The sequence below is a fragment of the Rattus norvegicus genome, chromosome 16 (assembly GCF_036323735.1).
Source record: "Rattus norvegicus strain BN/NHsdMcwi chromosome 16, GRCr8, whole genome shotgun sequence".
Lineage (NCBI taxonomy): Eukaryota > Metazoa > Chordata > Mammalia > Rodentia > Muridae > Rattus > Rattus norvegicus.
The window spans coordinates 73,896,433-73,915,995 of NC_086034.1; the positions used below are offsets into that span (position 1 = coordinate 73,896,433).

At 42.2% G+C, this 19,563-nt stretch overlaps 1 protein-coding gene across 2 annotated transcripts in view; it reads left to right on the forward strand.

Annotated features, from left to right (window-relative positions):
- The window catches only part of Adam32 (ADAM metallopeptidase domain 32), a 109,765-nt gene extending 91,410 nt beyond the window's left edge, over positions 1-18,355 (forward strand). For both annotated transcript variants that reach the window (XM_039094670.2, NM_001170582.1), the window contains 3 exon segments: positions 7,612-7,650; positions 13,042-13,080; positions 18,238-18,355. In XM_039094670.2, the coding sequence (XP_038950598.1) occupies positions 7,612-7,650; positions 13,042-13,080; positions 18,238-18,344 (185 nt within the window). In that variant the 3' untranslated portion in view covers positions 18,345-18,355.
- Positions 18,356-19,563: the final 1,208 nt, after the last annotated feature.

A 19,563-nucleotide genomic window follows, 5' to 3' on the forward strand; every position in this document is an offset into this window, starting at 1 on the left:
TGTATTCTGGCTGTGTCTCTCAGGAACGATCTACATCCGGCTCCTGTCGGTCTGCACTTCTTTGCTTCATCCATCTTGTCTAATTGGGTGGCTGTATATGTATGGGCCAAATGTGGGGCAGGCTCTGAATGGGTGTTCCTTCAGTCTCTGTTTTAATCTTTGCCTCTCCCTTCCCTGCCAAGGGTATTCTTTTTCCTCATTTAAAGAAGGAGTGAAGCATTCACATTTTGATCATCTGTCTTGAGTTTCGTTTGTTCTAGGGATCTAGGGTAATTCAAGCATTTGGGCTAATAGCCACTTATCAATGAGTGCATACCATGTATGTCTTTCTGTGATTGGGTTAGCTCACTCAGGATGATATTTTCCAGTTCCAACCATCTGCCTACGAATTTCATAAACTCGTTGTTTTTGATAGCTGAGTAATATTCCATTGTGTAGATGTACCACATTTTCTGTATCCATTCCTCTGTTGAAGGGCATCTGGGTTCTTTCCATTTTCTGGCTATTATAAATAAGGCTGCAATGAACATAGTGGAGCACGTGTCTCTTTTATATGTTGAGGCATCTTTTGGGTATATGCCCAAGAGAGGTATAGCTGGATCCTCAGGCAGTTCAATGTCCAATTTTCTGAGGAACCTCCAGACTGATTTCCAGAATGGTTTTACCAGTCTGCAATCCCACCAACAATGGAGGAGTGTTCCTCTTTCTCCACATCCTCGCCAGCATCTGCTGTCACCTGAGTTTTTGATCTTAGCCATTCTCACTGGTGTGAGGTGAAATCTCAGGGTTGTTTTGATTTGCATTTCCCTTATGACTAAAGATGTTGAACATTTCTTTAGGTGTTTCTCAGCCATTCGGCATTCCTCAGCTGTGAATTCTTTGTTTAGCTCTGAACCCCATTTTTTAATAGGGTTATTTGTTTCCCTGCGGTCTAACTTCTTGAGTTCTTTGTATATTTTGGATATAAGGCCTCTATCTGTTGTAGGATTGGTAAAGATCTTTTCCCAATCTGTTGGTTGCCGTTTTGTCCTAACCACAGTGTCCTTTGCCTTACAGAAGCTTTGCAGTTTTATGAGATCCCATTTGTCGATTCTTGATCTTAGAGCATAAGCCATTGGTGTTTTGTTCAGGAAATTTTTTCCAGTGCCCATGTGTTCCAGATGCTTCCCTAGTTTTTCTTCTATTAGTTTGAGTGTGTCTGGTTTGATGTGGAGGTCCTTGATCCACTTGGACTTAAGCTTTGTACAGGGTGATAAGCATGGATCGATCTGCATTCTTCTACATGTTGCCCTCCAGTTGAACCAGCACCATTTGCTGAAAATGCTATCTTTTTTCCATTGGATGGTTTTGGCTCCTTTGTCAAAAATCAAGTGACCATAGGTGTGTGGGTTCATTTCTGGGTCTTCAATTCTATTCCATTGGTCTATCTGTCTGTCTCTGTACCAATACCATGCAGTTTTTATCACTATTGCTCTGTAATACTGCTTGAGTTCAGGGATAGTGATTCCCCCTGAAGTCCTTTTATTGTTGAGGATAGCTTTAGCTATCCTGGGTTTTTTGTTATTCCAGATGAATTTGCAAATTGTTCTGTCTAACTCTTTGAAGAATTGGATTGGTATTTTGATGGGGATTGCATTGAATCTGTAGATTGCTTTTGGTAAAATGGCCATTTTTACTATATTAATCCTGCCAATCCATGAGCATGGGAGATATTTCCATCTTCTGAGGTCTTCTTCAATTTCTTTCCTCAGTGTCTTGAAGTTCTTATTGTACAGCTCTTTTACTTGCTTGGTTAAAGTCACACCGAGGTACTTTATATTATTTGGGTCTATTATGAAGGGTGTCGTTTCCCTAATTTCTTTCTCGGCTTGTTTCTCTTTTGTATAGAGGAAGGCAACTGATTTATTTGAGTTAATTTTATACCCAGCCACTTTGCTGAAGTTGTTTATCAGCTTTAGTAGTTCTCTGGTGGAACTTTTGGGATCACTTAAATATACTATCATGTCATCTGCAAATAGTGATATTTTGACCTCTTCTTTTCCGATCTGTATCCCTTTGATCTCCTTTTGTTGTCTGATTGCTCTGGCTAGAACTTCAAGAACTATATTGAATAAGTAGGGAGAGAGTGGGCAGCCTTGTCTAGTCCCTGATTTTAGTGGGATTGCTTCAAGTTTCTCTCCATTTAGTTTAATGTTAGCAACTGGTTTGCTGTATATGGCTTTTACTATGTTTAGGTATGGGCCTTGAATTCCTATTCTTTCCAGGACTTTTATCATGAAGGGGTGTTGAATTTTGTCAAATGCTTTCTCAGCATCTAATGAAATGATCATGTGGTTCTGTTCTTTCAGTTTGTTTATATAATGGATCACGTTGATGGTTTTCCGTATATTAAACCATCCCTGCATGCCTGGGATGAAGCCTACTTGATCATGGTGGATGATTGTTTTGATGTGCTCTTGAATTCGGTTTGCCAGAATTTTATTGAGTATTTTTGCGTCGATATTCATAAGGGAAATTGGTCTGAAGTTCTCTTTCTTTGTTGTGTCTTTGTGAGGTTTAGGTATAAGAGTAATTGTGGCTTCGTAGAAGGAATTCGGTAGGGCTCCATCTGTTTCAATTTTGTGGAATAGTTTGGATAATATTGGTATGAGGTCTTCTATGAAGGTTTGATAGAATTCTGCACTAAACCCGTCTGGACCTGGGCTCTTTTTGGTTGGGAGACCTTTAATGACTGCTTCTATTTCCTTAGGAGTTATGGGGTTGTTTAACTGGTTTATCTGTTCCTGATTTAACTTCGATACCTGGTATCTGTCTAGGAAATTGTCCATTTCCTGAAGATTTTCAAATTTTGTTGAATATAGGTTTTTATAGTAAGATCTGATGATTTTTTGAATTTCCTCTGAATCTGTAGTTATGTCTCCCTTTTCATTTCTGATTTTGTTAATTTGGACGCACTCTCTGTGTCCTCTCGTTAGTCTGGCTAAGGGTTTATCTATCTTGTTGATTTTCTCAAAGAACCAACGTTTGGTTCTGTTGATTCTTTCTATGGTCCTTTTTGTTTCTACTTGGTTGATTTCAGCTCTGAGTTTGATTATTTCCTGCCTTCTACTCCTCCTGGGTGTATTTGCTTCTTTTTGTTCTAGAGCTTTTAGGTGTGCTGTCAAGCTGCTGACATATGCTCTTTCCTGTTTCTTTCTGCAGGCACTCAGCGCTATGAGTTTTCCTCTTAGCACAGCTTTCATTGTGTCCCATAAGTTTGAGTATGTTGTATCTTCATTTTCATTAAATTCTAAAAAGTTTTTAATTTCTTTCTTTATTTCTTCCTTGACCAGGTTATCATTGAGTAGAGCATTGTTCAATTTCCAAATATATGTGGGCATTCTTCCCTTATTGTTATTGAAGACCAGTTTTAGGCCGTGGTGGTCCGATAGCACGCATGGGATTATTTCTATCTTTCTGTACCTGTTGAGGCCTGTTTTTTGACCAATTATATGGTCAATTTTGGAGAAAGTACCATGAGGAGCTGAGAAGAAGGTATATCCTTTTGCTTTAGGATAGAATGTTCTATAAATATCCGTTAAGTCCATTTGGCTCATGACTTCTCTTAGTCTGTCGACATCACTGTTTAATTTCTGTTTCCATGATCTGTCCATTGATGAGAGTGGGGTGTTGAAATCTCCCACTATTATTGTGTGAGGTGCAATGTGTGTTTTGAGCTTTAGTAAGGTTTCTTTTACGTATGTAGGTGCCCTTGTATTTGGGGCATAGATATTTAGGATTGAGAGTTCATCTTGGTGGATTTTTCCTTTGATGAATATGAAGTGTCCTTCCTTATCTTTTTTGATGACTTTTAGTTGAAAATTGATTTTATTTGATATTAGAATGGCTACTCCAGCTTGCTTCTTCTGACCATTTGCTTGGAAAGTTGTTTTCCAGCCTTTCACTCTGAGGTAGTGTTTGTCTTTGTCTCTGAGGTGTGTTTCCTGTAGGCAGCAGAATGCAGGGTCCTCGTTGCGTATCCAGTTTGTTAATCTATGTCTTTTTATTGGGGAGTTGAGGCCATTGATATTGAGAGATATTAAGGAATAGTGATTATTGTTTCCCTTTATATTCATATTTGGATGTGAGGTTATGTTTGTGTGCTTTCATTCTCTTTGTTTTGTTGCCAAGACGATTAGTTTCTTGCTTCTTCTAGGGTATAGCTTGCCTCCTTATGTTGGGCTTTACCATTTATTATCCTTTGTAGTGCTGGATTTGTAGAAAGATATTGTGTAAATTTGGTTTTGTCATGGAATATCTTGGTTTCTCCATCAATGTTAATTGAGAGTTTTGCAGGATACAGTAACCTGGGCTGGCATTTGTGTTCTCTTAGGGTCTGTATGACATCAGTCCAGGATCTTCTGGCCTTCATAGTTTCTGGCGAGAAGTCTGGTGTGATTCTGATAGGTCTCCCTTTATATGTTACTTGACCTTTTTCCCTTACTGCTTTTAATATTCTTTCTTTATTTTGTGCGTTTGGTGTTTTGACAATTATGTGACGGGAGGTGTTTCTTTTCTGGTCCAATCTATTTGGAGTTCTGTAGGCTTCTTGTATGTCTATGGGTATCTCTTTTTTTATTTAGGGAAGTTTTCTTCTATGATTTTGTTGAAGATATTTACTGGTCCTTTGAGCTGGGAGTCTTCACTCTCTTCTATACCTATTATCCTTAGGTTTGATCTTCTCATTGAGTCCTGGATTTCCTGTATGTTTTGGACCAGTAGCTTTTTCCGCTTTACATTATCTTTGACAGTTGAGTCAATGATTTCTATGGAATCTTCTGCTCCTGAGATTCTCTCTTCCATCTCTTGTATTCTGTTGGTGAAGCTTGTATCTACAGCTCCTTGTCTCTTCTTTTGGTTTTCTATATCCAGGGTTGTTTCCATGTGTTCTTTTTTGATTGCTTCTATTTCCATTTTTAATTCCTTCAACTGTTTGATTGTGTTTTCCTGGAATTCTTTCAGGGATTTTTTCGATTCCTCTCTGTAGGCTTCTACTTGTTTATTAATGTTTTCCTGTGTTTCCCTAAGTGTGTTCATGTCTTTCTTGAAGTCCTCCAGCATCATGATCAAATATGATTTTGAAACTAGATCTTGCTTTTCTGGTGTGTTTGGATATTCCATGTTTGTTTTGGTGGGAGAATTGGGCTCCGATGATGGCATGTAGTCTTGGTTTCTGTTGCTTGGGTTCCTGCGCTTGCCTCTTGCCATCAGATTATCTCTAGTGTTACTTTGTTCTGCTATTTCTGACAGTGGCTAGACTGTCCTATAAGCCTGTGTGTCAGGAGTGCTGTAGACCTGTTTTCCTCTCTTTCAGTCAGTTATGGGGACAGAGTGTTCTGCTTTCGGGCGTGTAGTTTTTCCTCTCTTCAGGTCTTCAGCTGTTCCTGTGGGCCTGTGTCTTGAGTTCACCAGGCAGCTTTCTTGCAGCAGAAAATTTGGTCTTACCTGTGGTCTCGAGGCTCAAGTTCGCTCGTGGGGTGCTGCCCAGGGGCTCTCTGCGGCGGCAGCAACCAGGAAGACCTGTGCCGCCCCTTCCGGGAGCTTCAGTACACCAGGGTTCCAGATGGTCTTTGGCTTTTTCCTCTGGCGTCCGAGATGTGTGTGCAGGGAGCAGTCTCTTCTGGTTTCCCAGGCTTGTCTGCCTCTCTGAAGGTTCAGCTCTCCCTCCCACGGGATTTGGGTGCAGAGAACTGTTTATCAGGTCTGTTTCTTTCAGGTTCCGGCGGTGTCTCAGGCAGGTGTCCTGCCGCTCCTGGGCCCTTCCCCACGGGAGCCCAGAGGCCTTATACAGTTTCCTCTTGGGCCAGGGATGTGGGCAGGGGTGAGCAGTGTTGGTGGTCTCTTCCGCTCTGCAGCCTCAGGAGTGCCCACCTGACCAGGCGGTTGGGTCTCTCTCTCTACTGGGTCTGGGAGCAGAGAGCTGCCGCGGGCCGGGATCCGCGGGTCCAGTGAGCCCTTCTTAGTCTGGTCCCTTGCCAGGAGGTGTGGCTTCCTCGCCGCATCCTATCGTACACAGTCGCTGCATGTGGTTCCGTTCGAATACTTCTTATAACTAACGATGTAGAATTTGCCGCGTTAGTTTATTATCTCGACATCCTCGGAGAAATGGCCGTTCAGAGCCTACACCCCTCTTAGTGAAGGTATTTGCCCTTTTGTTGTTCAGTTATTTCTCGTTGGTCCATTTGTGAAGCAGGCTGTCTTTCATCTAGTATTCTTCATTGCTTTCCAAGCGTAAGCTTTTCATCATGTGTTTAATTTGCAAACGTGTTTCCCCTGTCCAGGACTTCTACCTTCTACCTCTCCCGTTCAGAACGTACAAATGTCAAGCTTGAGGAAGTTCGGTGGGAAACTTGCTTTCTTATAGGCCATGATTTGGGTTCTGTACGTAGGAAAGAGAGCCCAACTTGAGTTCACAAAGATTCCTTCTGCATACTCCGTAGTTTTAGGGTTTACAAGTAGAAAGATGCTGAGTTTTAGTTAAGCTTTATATGGCCAACAGAGCCGCATTCTCAAGTGCAGCAGAATGGTTCTCAGCCATTGTTCCATGGCGCCGATATAGTCACCAACAACGAGTACTGGCCTTTAATAATTCTAATGCAACTGTCCCCCTGAGTTGTGAGAGCATCAATTATTCAGTGTTCCCGTGTGAGCAAATGGAAACTCTCATGTATCTGTTCTGAGTAAATATGTTTACTCTGGCTAAGGAGCTGTCCTCATGTGTGTGGTGTTCTGTGTTCTGTGTGTAGAGTAGACACCAGAGGGCTGGGGATTGGTACCGGCTTGGCACAGGTCTCAGAAACTCTCTCTGGGCATCTTTCCTGTTTGATTTTCTTGGGTGAAACCAACTTGCTTCCCTGGGGCTCCCACCCTTCCAGTTCTCTTACACATGCAACATGTGTGTGCACATACACACATACACGAACTCATGCAATCACACACAAATGCACACAAACATGCAAACACACATGCTTATGTGCATACACACACATTGAAAGAACTGTAGGGATAAGTAAAAATGAAACTCAGGAATTTTAGGTTCTTTTTTCTTTTCTTTTTTTTTAAAGATTTATTCATTTATTATATATGAGTACACTGTAGCTGTTTTCAGATACACCAGAAGAGGGCATCAGATCTCTTTACAGATGGTTGTGAGCCACCATGTGGTTGCTGGGAATTGAACTCAGGACCTCTGGAAGAGGAGTCAGTGCTCTTAACCACTGAGCCATCTCTCCAGCCCAAACTTTAGGTTCTTAAAGCACTACTTGAAGCAGCTGGAGTTTTTGTGGCTGAGGCATGTGAAAAGATGGACATGTAATTTGCGAGGCTGAAGGCATAGCTTCTTGGCAGAGGACTTGCCTACATCACAAAAGGACTTGTACTCCATGTCAATTACCGTTACAAAGGTCATTCTCATCTTTATGCAGATCCCATTGTGTATTATTTATTGGTAATTGGTCTTGTTAAAAAGAAGATAATACTGCTTATATGGTAGTCCAATTTTTATTCACAATTGTTGTCAAGAGTTTTAATTTTTTCCTACTAATTAACATGAAATTTTCTATTTCTTCCTAGAAGCAAATCAGAAGACAACACTCAAACGTACAACAGCAGGTGAGTGCATTAAAGGTGGCGTGAAGAGGCATGTTGAAAAAGATCAATGATTTGATTATGAGCCATTATTTAATTTTATACCTCTTGAGTTTCAGCTTAGGTAAGGCAGTGCTTTGAAAAAAAAAACCAGACGAATAAATTTTAGTAGTTTTGCTTCCAATAAGCCCTTCATTTATTCTGGGTTCATTGAAAGTCTACTCCCCCCAACCCCTGCCTGCAGAAGCCTAAGGAATAAAATGCCAAGTACAACAGAGCTGAAGCCTAACGCATAAGGAATAATAGTGTTTAATATTTAGACCTCATCCAGCCTGGGTCATTAGCATGCTGCTTGGGTAAACAAGCCAATGCCACTCTCCCTATCATGGTTATGTTCTCCCCACTACTCCAACAGATGGCCCCTGGGTTTGGGAGAGGTTATGTGCATGTTTTGTTTAGGGCCACACACTTAGTTGTCACTTTCTCAGGAGTTTGAACAGTCATGTGTTTCTGCATTCACCATTGTTAATCACAATGAGGGACGTCTCCGATCAAGGCCAGGAGTAACGAGTATCCATGGGTTCAATAAAAAAGAAAGCATTTAGAAGTCAGCTTGGCACCATGACAATGGAGCTAAACATTGGGAAGTTTGATCCCAGGGGCCTAAGATTCTCCTCACCATACTTTTCTGTTTGGACTAGGTATATACTTGCAGGTATGATTGACTTTTGTGGAACGGGTCTCAAATGCAAGCAGAGAGCAGTTGGTTACGTTCCTAACAGCCTTACCACTATTGCTCCAGTGGGCGTGCCTTGCCTGTGGCACTCGTCGTCTGGTCGGTAAGGTTCACAGGAGCCTGAATAGCACCTTCTGGCACTGTGAAAGCTTCCAGCTCAGTTACATTTTGGTTTCTTTATACCTAGCAACCAAGATGTGTGGTGTCTTTAGTAATAGGATCTCATCGCTTAGTTCTGGTGGGAACCTAGTCAAATGGCAATATCCTGCAGTCTTTCGGAGGCCACTTGGTATCTCTGGCCAACAACCGTTAAGGAAGTATGTATCTCACCGGACACTGGGGGTTTTTGTTTAATAACCCAAGGCCTTCTCTCCTTAATTTATATTGTTTTGTTTACAAAGTAGTAAGTTTATGACTTTTCACACACCCTTTATTTTTTTTTCAATCTCTCTTCTCCACCTCACCTTCTAATCTGCAACCCTGTTTAAACTTTCTAAGCCTCAAGTACCAGTTATCTGTTTTGATGTCATCTATGCTACGTCATCTCTCCTCCCTTGAGAAATCTCCCACTGAAGTAGGCCCTTTCTAGGTTTCTGGTTTTCATAAAAGTTGACCGGAAGTTTTAGAGAGTTGGAGGTAGGATTCACAGAGGACAGAGAAAGCATGCGTCTGGGATACTTCACTCAATATACTTCCCCCCCACCCTGTTCCATTCATTTACTAGAAAAAATTATAATTTTCTTTTCTTATAGAAGGTGGTGGTTTGAATACAAATGGTTCCTGTAGACTCATATATTTGACTGCTTAGTCATCAGTGAACTATTGGAACCATGGAATTGTTTAGAAGGAATAGGGGGTGTGGCCTTGTTGGAGAAAGTGTGTCACTTGGGGGTGGGATTTGAGATTTCAAAAGGTCATGCCAGGTTTAGTCTCTCCCCTCCCTAGAAACCAACATGAAGCTCGTAGCTACTTCTTCAGCACCACATCTGGTGCTTCATGCTTCCTTCCATGATGGTAATGGACTAAATCCCTGAAACTGTAGGCAAGCGTCAATTAAATGATTCCATGGATAAGGTTGTCTTAGTCACGGTGAATTCACAGCAATGGAACAGTGGTTAAGGCACAGAAGAGTGTGTGTGCCCCATTTTCCATATCCATTTATCTGCTGATGGACATCTGGGATGATTCTATTTTCTGGCTGCTGTGAGTAAAGTGGAAGTGAATATGGATGAGCAAATATGTCTGTAGTAAGATATAGTCCTTGGGGCATATGCCTAGGAATGGTACAGTTGGGACAAGTGATAGGTCTCTTTCTATAATTTTGGGAACCTCCACATTGATTCCCATGGCAGTTGTCTCTGGTTACACTCCTACCCCAGCCTAAGTGTTCCCCTTTCCCCAGATCTTCACCAGCATTTGTTGTTATTTGTTTTCTTGATGGACATTCTGACTGGGGTGAAGTGGTTATCTCAAAGTTGTGTTAATTTGCATCTGAATGATGTTGAACAGTTCTAGAAGTGTTTATCAGCAATCTACACTTCTTTTGAGAATTCTCTGCTCATACCCATGCCAAATTTTTGATTGATTGGTTGCTTTTCTTGATGTTTAGCTTTCAGAGTATTTTTTCTTTCTGTTTTTTGCTTTTTGTAAAAGATCTTTCTCCTATTTAGTGGGCTGCCTCTTCACTTTCTGTACAGCAGTTTCCTTTGCTGTACAGAAGCCTTTTGAGTGTCCTACCATCTCATTTGCCACACATTGGTTTTATTTTACGTACGTTTGCACTCTTACTCAGGATGTTCTTGCCTGTACCTGTATCTTCAACCATATGCACTACTTTTTCATCCAGCAGCTTCAGACTCTCTTGGTCATGATGAACGATCATTTTCATGCAGTCTTTATTAGGCTTGCAACTATACTTTTGAGAAATTTTGCATCTGTATTCGTAAGGGATATCAGCAATGCTATACTTTTCTTTTTGTTGTTGTTTGTCTTTATCTGAGTTTTGGTGTCACGCTAATTCCGGATGGGTAAAATGGTTAAAAGCATTCCTTTGCTTTCTGGTTCGTGTAATAAGTAATCTAAGTAGTGGTCTTTTCATTAGAGGTCTGATAGAAATTCATAGTGAGTTCACTGGGGCCTAAAATCTTTTTTTAAGTTTGGGGGTTCAGTGGGTATCCTGCTGGTCTAGTCAGTGCTGTAGTCCATTGGCTTTACAGCCAGGTGAGGCTAGTGAAGCCGCCCTGTCCTGGAAGCATGCCCAGCACCTTCCAAAACGATGAGAGCTGCTCCCCACAGAGGAAGCTGCCATGCCACCTCTAGCTCAATTCTTCCAACTCCTGTGTCTCAATTATGTGGCATCTTCACCCGCAGGGACTTACCTTCCAACAAAGCATAATAGTGATAACCTCTAGTGTTCTGGGGTCTCTCATACTCCCCTGAATGACAACTTGAGAATTTTCTGGTGCCTGGTACTCTGGGGGCTTTGCTAGGTAGGTAGTCTGGGAATCGTGGGGACCCTTAAATCGCCCCATTTGCCATACCTTCATTTAAAGTATATATCCATCCATCCATATTGTACTGGCTGATACCAGGTCGTATCACTCCTGGGCTGGTGGTCCTGGGCACTATGAGAAAGCGAGTTGAACAAGCCACATGAATGAATCAAGCCAATGAGCAGGCTCCCTCAGTGGCCTCTGCCTCAGCCTCTGCCTCCAGGTTCCTGCCCTGTTTCAGTTCCTTTGAGGATGAACAGTGATGTCGAAGCGTAAGCCAGATATACCCTCTGCCCCCCAAGTTGCTTTTGATCATGGTGTTTCATCACAGCAGTGGAAACCTTCGCTAAGACATGCACGCGCGTGCACACACACACACACATTATGTGTAATTGAACCCCAAGTTAGAGAGCTCCCCTACTCGCCGTTTTTCCCATTTATCCCACTCATAAATGCTGTATCATGCCATCGCCCTCTCTAGAGCTCCTTCCCACAAGGCCACTCGGCCCCTTTCTACACGCCTGGTCCCTGAAGTAGCTTCCAGGCTATACAGTAGCATACACAATGGGAGCTAGAAGTCACAAATAGAGAATATGTGAGGTTTGTCTAGAATTCCGGTGTGGAATAGAAGGCAGGAATTTTCCTTCAGTCTACTAGGCTTCCCTGAAGTCAATGTAAATTTAGTATACGTGTGGCAATTCATGTACAAAGCCAGTAGAGCAGCAGCTCTCTAGCCCTGGGTCGTGACCAGTTTGGGGTCGCATATCAGATATCCTATGTATCAGATATTTACATTACGACTCATAACGGCAGCAAAATTACAGTAATGAAGTACCTACAAAATAATGGTGTGTTTGGGGGGTGGGGTAGTGTTGTCACCACAGCATGAGGAACTGTATTCCAGGGTCGCAGCACTAGGAAGGGTGAGAATCACTGACTTAGAATCTAAAGGGCAGGGCTTAGCAACCCAGAGTCAAATTTATATTTTGTGGTGTTTGGGTGTGATGAGAAACAAAGGTCTCTGCTGTCACCACATTCCTGTACTGTGCAGGTGACTATACTCAAAGGAGTATGAACAGTACCGTGCAGAACTGAAGATTTGCTGTCTGTGTTATAATCACATGTTTGTTGGTGAGCAGGCATGCTACTCACACATTTAAGTGTTTAGAGTTAACTTGGCTACAGAATGCATGGCCTGTTGTACATTCTCAGAAGTGCATTAATTCACTGATACTTTTGGATACCGTTTTAATTTTTATTTAGAGCCACACCAGAGTACACTATTAAACCACAAATCATCAAATAAACATTTAGGAAGTATTTTCTATAAGTAAATATGTTATAAACTAAGGATGAAAAATATTAGTCTAGAAATAATTTTTCAGTATGGTTTCTTGAGTAGCCACAGTTGATAAAATCATCCAAACAAACACTAATGTTTGTCAATCTAGAGATGAGTATTAGTTAACGAACCTTTCTTTGGTTGGCTGAACCTTATTTGATTGCCTACTCTTGTGATATGTAGGCACAATACTGGTTACAAAAGATTAGATACATATCACTAGTTGGAAAAATGAACTCACAATTTGAACATTGGGAAGCCTTTTTCAGGGACAGACACAGGCAAATGCCACTCAGCTTGGATTGCAACTGTCTGAAATATGAACAACTGAGTGAATGAAAGAGTTTAATTAAGCACACCATGGGATTTCTGTTTTTTAATGGGTGTACGTGACCCTAGATATACGTACACCCTCTGGTTTAAGAAGAAAACAGGTAGCAGTCAATGGGATCTTTCTTGCTCAGAATAGTAGGCGATGTGGAGGAGTAGGAACGGAAGCTGGGATAGAAATGGCCAGACAGAATCCCTGTGTCACAGGCCTGTGTGTGTGTGTGTGTGTGTGTGTGTGTGTGTGTGTGTGTGTGTGTGTGCTATTCTCTCTGGGGCTCTCCAGCCATGCTCTCTCCTTTCTCCTCACCATTTCACTTGTCGGATTAAAAAGATAAAGTCTGGTGGCAGTATAGTGGAAGAGACTCACGATTCTAACTTTTGGTATAATGATATAAAAATAGAAATTTGCCATTTTCCCCTTTTTACAACTTTGAAGGGAAAGAGGAAGCGAGTACAGTAAGAACCATACAGATTGTACCCGGTAAATCTAATAGGGTGATTTCTTATTTATTTAGATCAAAATCCGAGGCAAGCAGTGGATCACCTACGAGCAGGTAAGTGTGTTAGGAAAACTTCTTAAAATACACTTAAAATAGCCTAGTAACAGCACCAGTAGAAGGGGAAGCTCTTGGTCCTGCTAAGACTGAACCCCCAGTAAATGTGATTGTTGGGGGGAGGGTGGTAATGGGGAGAGGATGGGGAGGGGAACACCCATCGAGAAGGGGAGGAGGAGGGGCTAGGGGGATGTTGACCTGGAAACCGGGAAAGGGAATAACAATTGAAATGTAAATAAGAAATACTCAAGTTAATAAAGAAAAAAAATACACTTAAAGTGGCATTAATAGTTCACAGTTGGTTACTTTCTGAGCATTGATTAGTCAATGAGCGGCTAAAATATTAGACCAATAAATGAACTCCCTCCAGTTACTATGTTGCCATTCCTTTTTTTTTTAATTTAGAGAATACTTTATTAGTTTTTGTAATCAAACCCACGTATATAAAACCTTACATATTTAATACAGTGTGTTACCCCTGTACAAATGGAAAAAACTTAAGTTCAACATTTCTAGACCAATATGGCTGTTAATTTCTGTACAGTGCCAACTCAACACAGTAAACAGGGATACTTTTTTCGAAAGTTGACAGCACAGGTAAAGTTTCAAAAAATTCAAATTATATATCTGTATATATATATATTTATATTTATATAAAAAGACCAATAATAGCAGTGTGTTATGCATCAACAGCAGCAACAGCTTTTCCAGGTTCTGCAGTCATCTGAACAAAACTGTAGAGACATCCAGCACACTCCATTAAAAAAAAAAAAAAGTAAAAAAACAAAACCCGAGAAAACAGCACAGTTCTGTTACTCTTGTGGTACCTGGCACCATTTTTTTTTTAAATTAGCTTCTCAATCATCATCTGGAAAGAAAACATTCTGAGCAACATCATTAAAACAGCTCTGATAAAGCACGGTCACTACTAGGTATCATAAAGCAGGTACAAGCTATTTTACATCCACAGAGGTATGATACAGTACTGTCCTACATCTATAATACTAGAGGATACAATTTAAAAGGCATTATTTGAGACTTGATTCTACTTTTCCAGCAGAGGGCCCAAAGGATGGTGTGACACAGCTTTGTAAAGAAACATACTCTAGACAGGATTTCCTTTCACTAGTAGCACACTTCTAAGGATTCATTCTCTCCATGAATGTCAGCTAAAACCGTTATTAAAAAAATGAAATATCCCTAGAACAAAACCGTATAACCACCGGATTCACATGAAGATGACCTAGTGGAGACAAGCTGGACCTCACCTTACCAACAAGCTATCAAATCTGTTATGTTAAAACAGTGAGACCTCCAAGGAAGGAGATGCCAAGTAGTGCTTCAAAGCTTCAGACCACAATCAAACACAGCATCCTTTTCAACAGAAGCAGAAGCTCATCTGAATATGCTCATGGATGCTGACATCAACATTTAATCGTCTCCTCACTCATCCAGGAAGAGGGGGAGATCAGTTACTACTGTACTTTATTGTGTTCAACCAAATCACCATGTTACAAAAATAGCAAGCTGCCATAATAAAAAATAAGGCTCCTCTATCCAGCACCAGATAGCATCATTTTATTTTCAAGCCTAGAAATTGCACACTTGTATATAAACCAATCGAAGATGAGGATTGAGAGTTCATCTTGGTGGATTTTTCCTTTGATGAATATGAAGTGTCCTTCCTTATCTTTTTTGATGACTTTTAATTGAAAATTGATTTTATTTGATATTAGAATGGCTACTCCAGCTTGCTTCTTCTGACCATTTGCTTGGAAAGTTGTTTTCCAGCCTTTCACTCTGAGGTAGTGTCTGTCTTTGTCTCTGAGGTGTGTTTCCTGTAGGCAGCAGAATGCAGGGTCCTCATTGCGTATCCAGTTTGTTAATCTATGTCTTTTTATTGGGGAGTTGAGGCCATTGATGTTGAGAGATATTAAGGAATAGTGATTATTGCTTCCTGTTATATTCATATTTGGATGTGAGGTTACGTTTGTGTGCTTTCATTCTCTTTGTTTTGTTGCCAAGACGATTAGTTTCTTGCTTCTTCTAGGGTATAGCTTGCCTCCTTATGTTGGGCTTTACCCTTTATTATCCTTTGTAGTGCTGGACTTGTAGAAAGATATTGTGTAAATTTGGTTTTGTCATGGAATATCTTGGTTTCTCCATCTATGTTAATTGAGAGTTTTGCAGGATACAGTAACCTGGGCTGGCATTTGTGTTCTCTTAGGGTCTGTATGACATCTGTCCAGGATCTTCTGGCCTTCATAGTTTCTGGCGAGAAGTCTGGTGTGATTCTGATAGGTCTGCCTTTATATGTTACTTGACCTTTTTCCCTTACTGCTTTTAATATTCTTTCTCTATTTTGTGCGTTTGGTGTTTTGACAATTATGTGACGGGAGGTGTTTCTTTTCTGGTCCAATCTATTTGGAGTTCTGTAGGCTTCTTGTATGCCTATGGGTATCTCTTTTTTTAGGTTAGGGAAGTTTTCTTCTATGATTTTGTTGAAGATATTTACTGGTCCTTTGAGCTGGGAGTCTTCACTCTCTTCTATACCTATTATCCTTAGGTTTGATCTTCTCATTGAGTCCTGGATTTCCTGTATGTTTTGGACCAGTAGCTTTTTCCGCTTTACATTATCTTTGACAGTTGAGTCAATGATTTCTATGGAATCTTCTGCTCCCGAGATTCTCTCTTCCATCTCTTGTATTCTGTTGGTGAAGCTTGTATCTACAGCTCCTTGTCTTTTCTTTTGATTTTCTATGTCCAGGGTTGTTTCCATGTGTTCTTTCTTGATTGCTTCTATTTCCATTTTTATTTCCTTCAACTGTTTGTGTTTTCCTGGAGTTCTTTCAGGGATTTTTTCGATTCCTCTCTGTAGGCTTCTACTTGTTCTCTAAGGGAGTTCTTTATGTCTTTCTTGAAGTCCTCCAGCATCATGATCAAATATGATTTTGAAACTAGATCTTGCTTTTCTGGTGTGTTTGGATATTCCGTGTTTGCTTTGGTGGGAGAATTGGGCTCCGATGATGCCATGTAGTCTTGGTTTCTGTTGCTTGGGTTCCTGCGCTTGCCTCTCGCCATCAGATTATCTCTAGTGTTACTTTGTTCTGCTATTTCTGACCGTGGCTAGACTGTCCTATAAGCCTGTGTGTCAGGAGTGCTGTAGACCTGTTTTCCTGTTTTCTTTCAGTCAGTTATGGGGACAGAGTGTTCTGCTTTCGGGCGTGTAGTTTTTCCTCTCTACAGGTCTTCAGCTGTTCCTGTGGGCCTGTGTCTTGAGTTCACCAGGCAGGTTTCTTGCAGGGGAAAAGTTGGTCCTACCTGTGGTTCCAAGGCTCAAGTTTGCTCGTGGGGTACTGCCTAAGTCCTCTCCGCGGCGGCAGCAACTGGGAAGATCTGCGCCGCTCTTTCTGGGAGCCTCCGTGCACCAGGGTTCCAGATGACGTTTGGTGTTTTCCTCTGGCGTCTGGATGTGCACAGAGTGCAGTCTCTTCTGGTTTCCCAGGCGTGTCTGCCTCTCTGAAGGTTTCGCTCTCCCTCCCATGGGATTTGGGTGCAGAGAACTGTTTATCCGGTCTGTTTCCTTCAGGTTCCGGCGGTGTCTCTGGCAGGGGTCCTGCCGCTCCTGGGCCCTCCCCTACGGGAACCCAGAGGCCTTATACAGTTGCCTCTTGGGCCAGGGATGTGGGCAGGGGTGGGCAGTGTTGGTGGTCTCCTCCGCTCTGCAGCCTCAGGAGTGCCCACCTGATCAGGCGGTGAGGTCTCTATGTTGCCATTCCTAATGAATATGCAAACCTACGGTTGCTGCTGCTGCTGAATATATAAATAATTTACATCTCATTCAGCTTAGAAATACTCTGAGTATCCTGGGACTTGCTCTTGTCCTTACAATGGAGGTGAGGAACTGAGCCTAGTAAGATCCAAGGACACATATATTGGTTTATGACACCAAATTAGGATAGATCATTTTGTCTGTAAGGCACCGGAGGCCGTGCTATAGTCCCTGGGGTTTTAAGGGTCAGAAAGTTCCCAGGGGTGAGCGTGTACGCCTGCAACGCAGCAGTTCTCAACCCTCCCGAGGCTGCACGCCTTACATGCTCTGGTGACCCCCGACTAGAAAACTACTGCCATTGCTACTTTATAACTGCGATTTTGCTACTGTTATAAATCATAATGTAAATATCTGGCATGCAAGGTATCTGATACTTGACCTTTGTGAAAAGGCTGTTTGAGTTCCCATAGGGTCGGGGACCCACAGGTTGAGAACCACTGTTAACTCGTGCATTTGGGAAGAGGAAATGGGGGAAATCAGGAGTTAGAAGTCAGTTTAGTCTAAGTCTCAGTCAGTCTCTCCCCCCCACCCCACCCCCCCCCCGTCTCCAAAAAGTTAGATACATAGTCCCAACCTTCTCTTAAGCATAAGGTTACCTAATATATGTGCGTGCACACAACCCTGAATGGACTTAGCAGGTTACGCTTATACACTTACTCACATATGTGTAGCAACAACAATTCAAGAAGAGGAGGCCAGGGATTGGAGAAGGACACAAGGGGGCTTGGCATGGTTGGAGTGGAAGAAAGGAAAGAGACTGGAGGGGAACTGTGTGATTATATTTTAATAGTAAAAATAAAACACAAAAGCCATCTGGCTGCTCATGGCGCCAAATGTCTGTAATCTCAACACTTGTGAGGTGGAAGCTGGGAGGACCAGAGGTTCACAGTCATCCTCAGCTACTCAGTGAGTTCGAGGTCATCCAGGACTACCTGAGAACCAGTTTCAACGGAATAAATGAAGGTTTAGAGCATGGTTTATAACAAGAAAGGCAGGAAGGTATGGAAAAATGAAAAATTTAAAATTCAGAAGTAGACACATTAACATATTATAAATATCTCTGAAAAACATGGAATGTGTGAATGTTTTTCTGTTATAAGTATTTCGGATTCAAAATAAAAAATGCCAGGAAATGAGTACGAGTCAATTACTTGTGGCCTAAACAAGGTAACGAGCAGGCAAAGTCCTAAGGTTAGTTTCGGAAACTGCGCCGGTCGCTGGCACAGGAGCGAGCGTCCCGCTTGCTCTTAGCAGCCCCTCCTGTACTTTGAGTGGGGCTGTGTTTGAAGCTGCCGCCCTGACCTGTGTTTTGTTCTCTTCCGCAGTTAACTGCTACCCCTTCAGGAGGAAGAGGATGGCACCCAGGGGCTCACTGAGAAATGAAGAGTCCACGGTCTTCCCTTGGTCACAGCTGAAGGAGCTAATAAACTGAAAGTGGACCAATTTGCAGGCTTGCTGATCTGGTGTGTGTGTGTGTGTGTGTGTGTGTGTGTGTGTGTGTGTGTGTGTGTGTGTGTGATTTCCTCTGCCTTGGCATTCAGCCCATGGGCTATTGTAGTTGGTTGGGGTACCTTGGTGTGTGGGTGGAGGAAGTCAGTGGTGTCAACTGTGGGTCTTCTTCAATGACTCTCTGAGTTCTCCCTGTTACACCATTCCCCACTCAAACACACACACACACACACACACACACACACACACACACACACACTTTGCAGCCTGATTTCCTGGGTCAAATACCCAAATCAATCAGAACCATCCTGGGTTTGTGCCCTGTATTGTATCTATCGCCGGCCTTGAATAGATGGGAAGAAACAGGATGAGTGTTAAGATTCACTTCTCTCCTTCCTGACTATAGGTTCAATACCATGCTTTCTTTACTATGATAGACCATAACCCTCTGACCGTGAGCCAAATCAAATCCCTTTAATAAATCACATTTGTCAGGTATTCTGTCAAAACAACGAGAAAAGTAACTGATACAGACACCGGCTTCTCAGCACGGCCCAGACTTGCAGCCTCAGGTATTGCCACAGGAAGGCAAGCTTCAGAAACTGCCTTTTCAGACCATCCACTTTCCAGGAACGTAGGGACAATGACAAGAATGGTGGGTACCCAGAGGCTTCACACCTGTGAGTAGCAAAAGCTGTAGACTGCCCTATGTGACATCTGCCCTATGTGAGATCTAGAGTCTCTTGAAGAGATGCATTTCTGGGCGTGTCTAGATCATGGTAAATGAGATGGGGAGATCCACCATGAATGTCCACTGTGTGTGTGTGTGTGTGTGTGTGTGTGTGTGTGTGTGTGAGCTGTGGTCCAGGCCGTAGAGGGACTTGGCCTCTAGTCTCAGGGTCACTTCATGTACCCATTGGAATGTCCCTCTCCAGTGTGCTTGGGACTGTGGGGTAGCATGTAGAGCGAGTTTGCAAAGAGAAGAAACTCCAGCTGATTCATACTTAAGGCACAGTGTGTGATTGTGGGAGGGGCCAAGTTGGTTCTGGACAAGTAGCAAGAAGATGATTGCTATGGCAAAGAATGGAGTTTCGTTTATGGAACCTTTTCATTTTAAATAAAGTTTTCATAAGTGTCAGAGCTTCTCACCACTGCTTTGGTTCTCCTGTGATTGAACTTCTGCCATGGCACATACAGTTCAT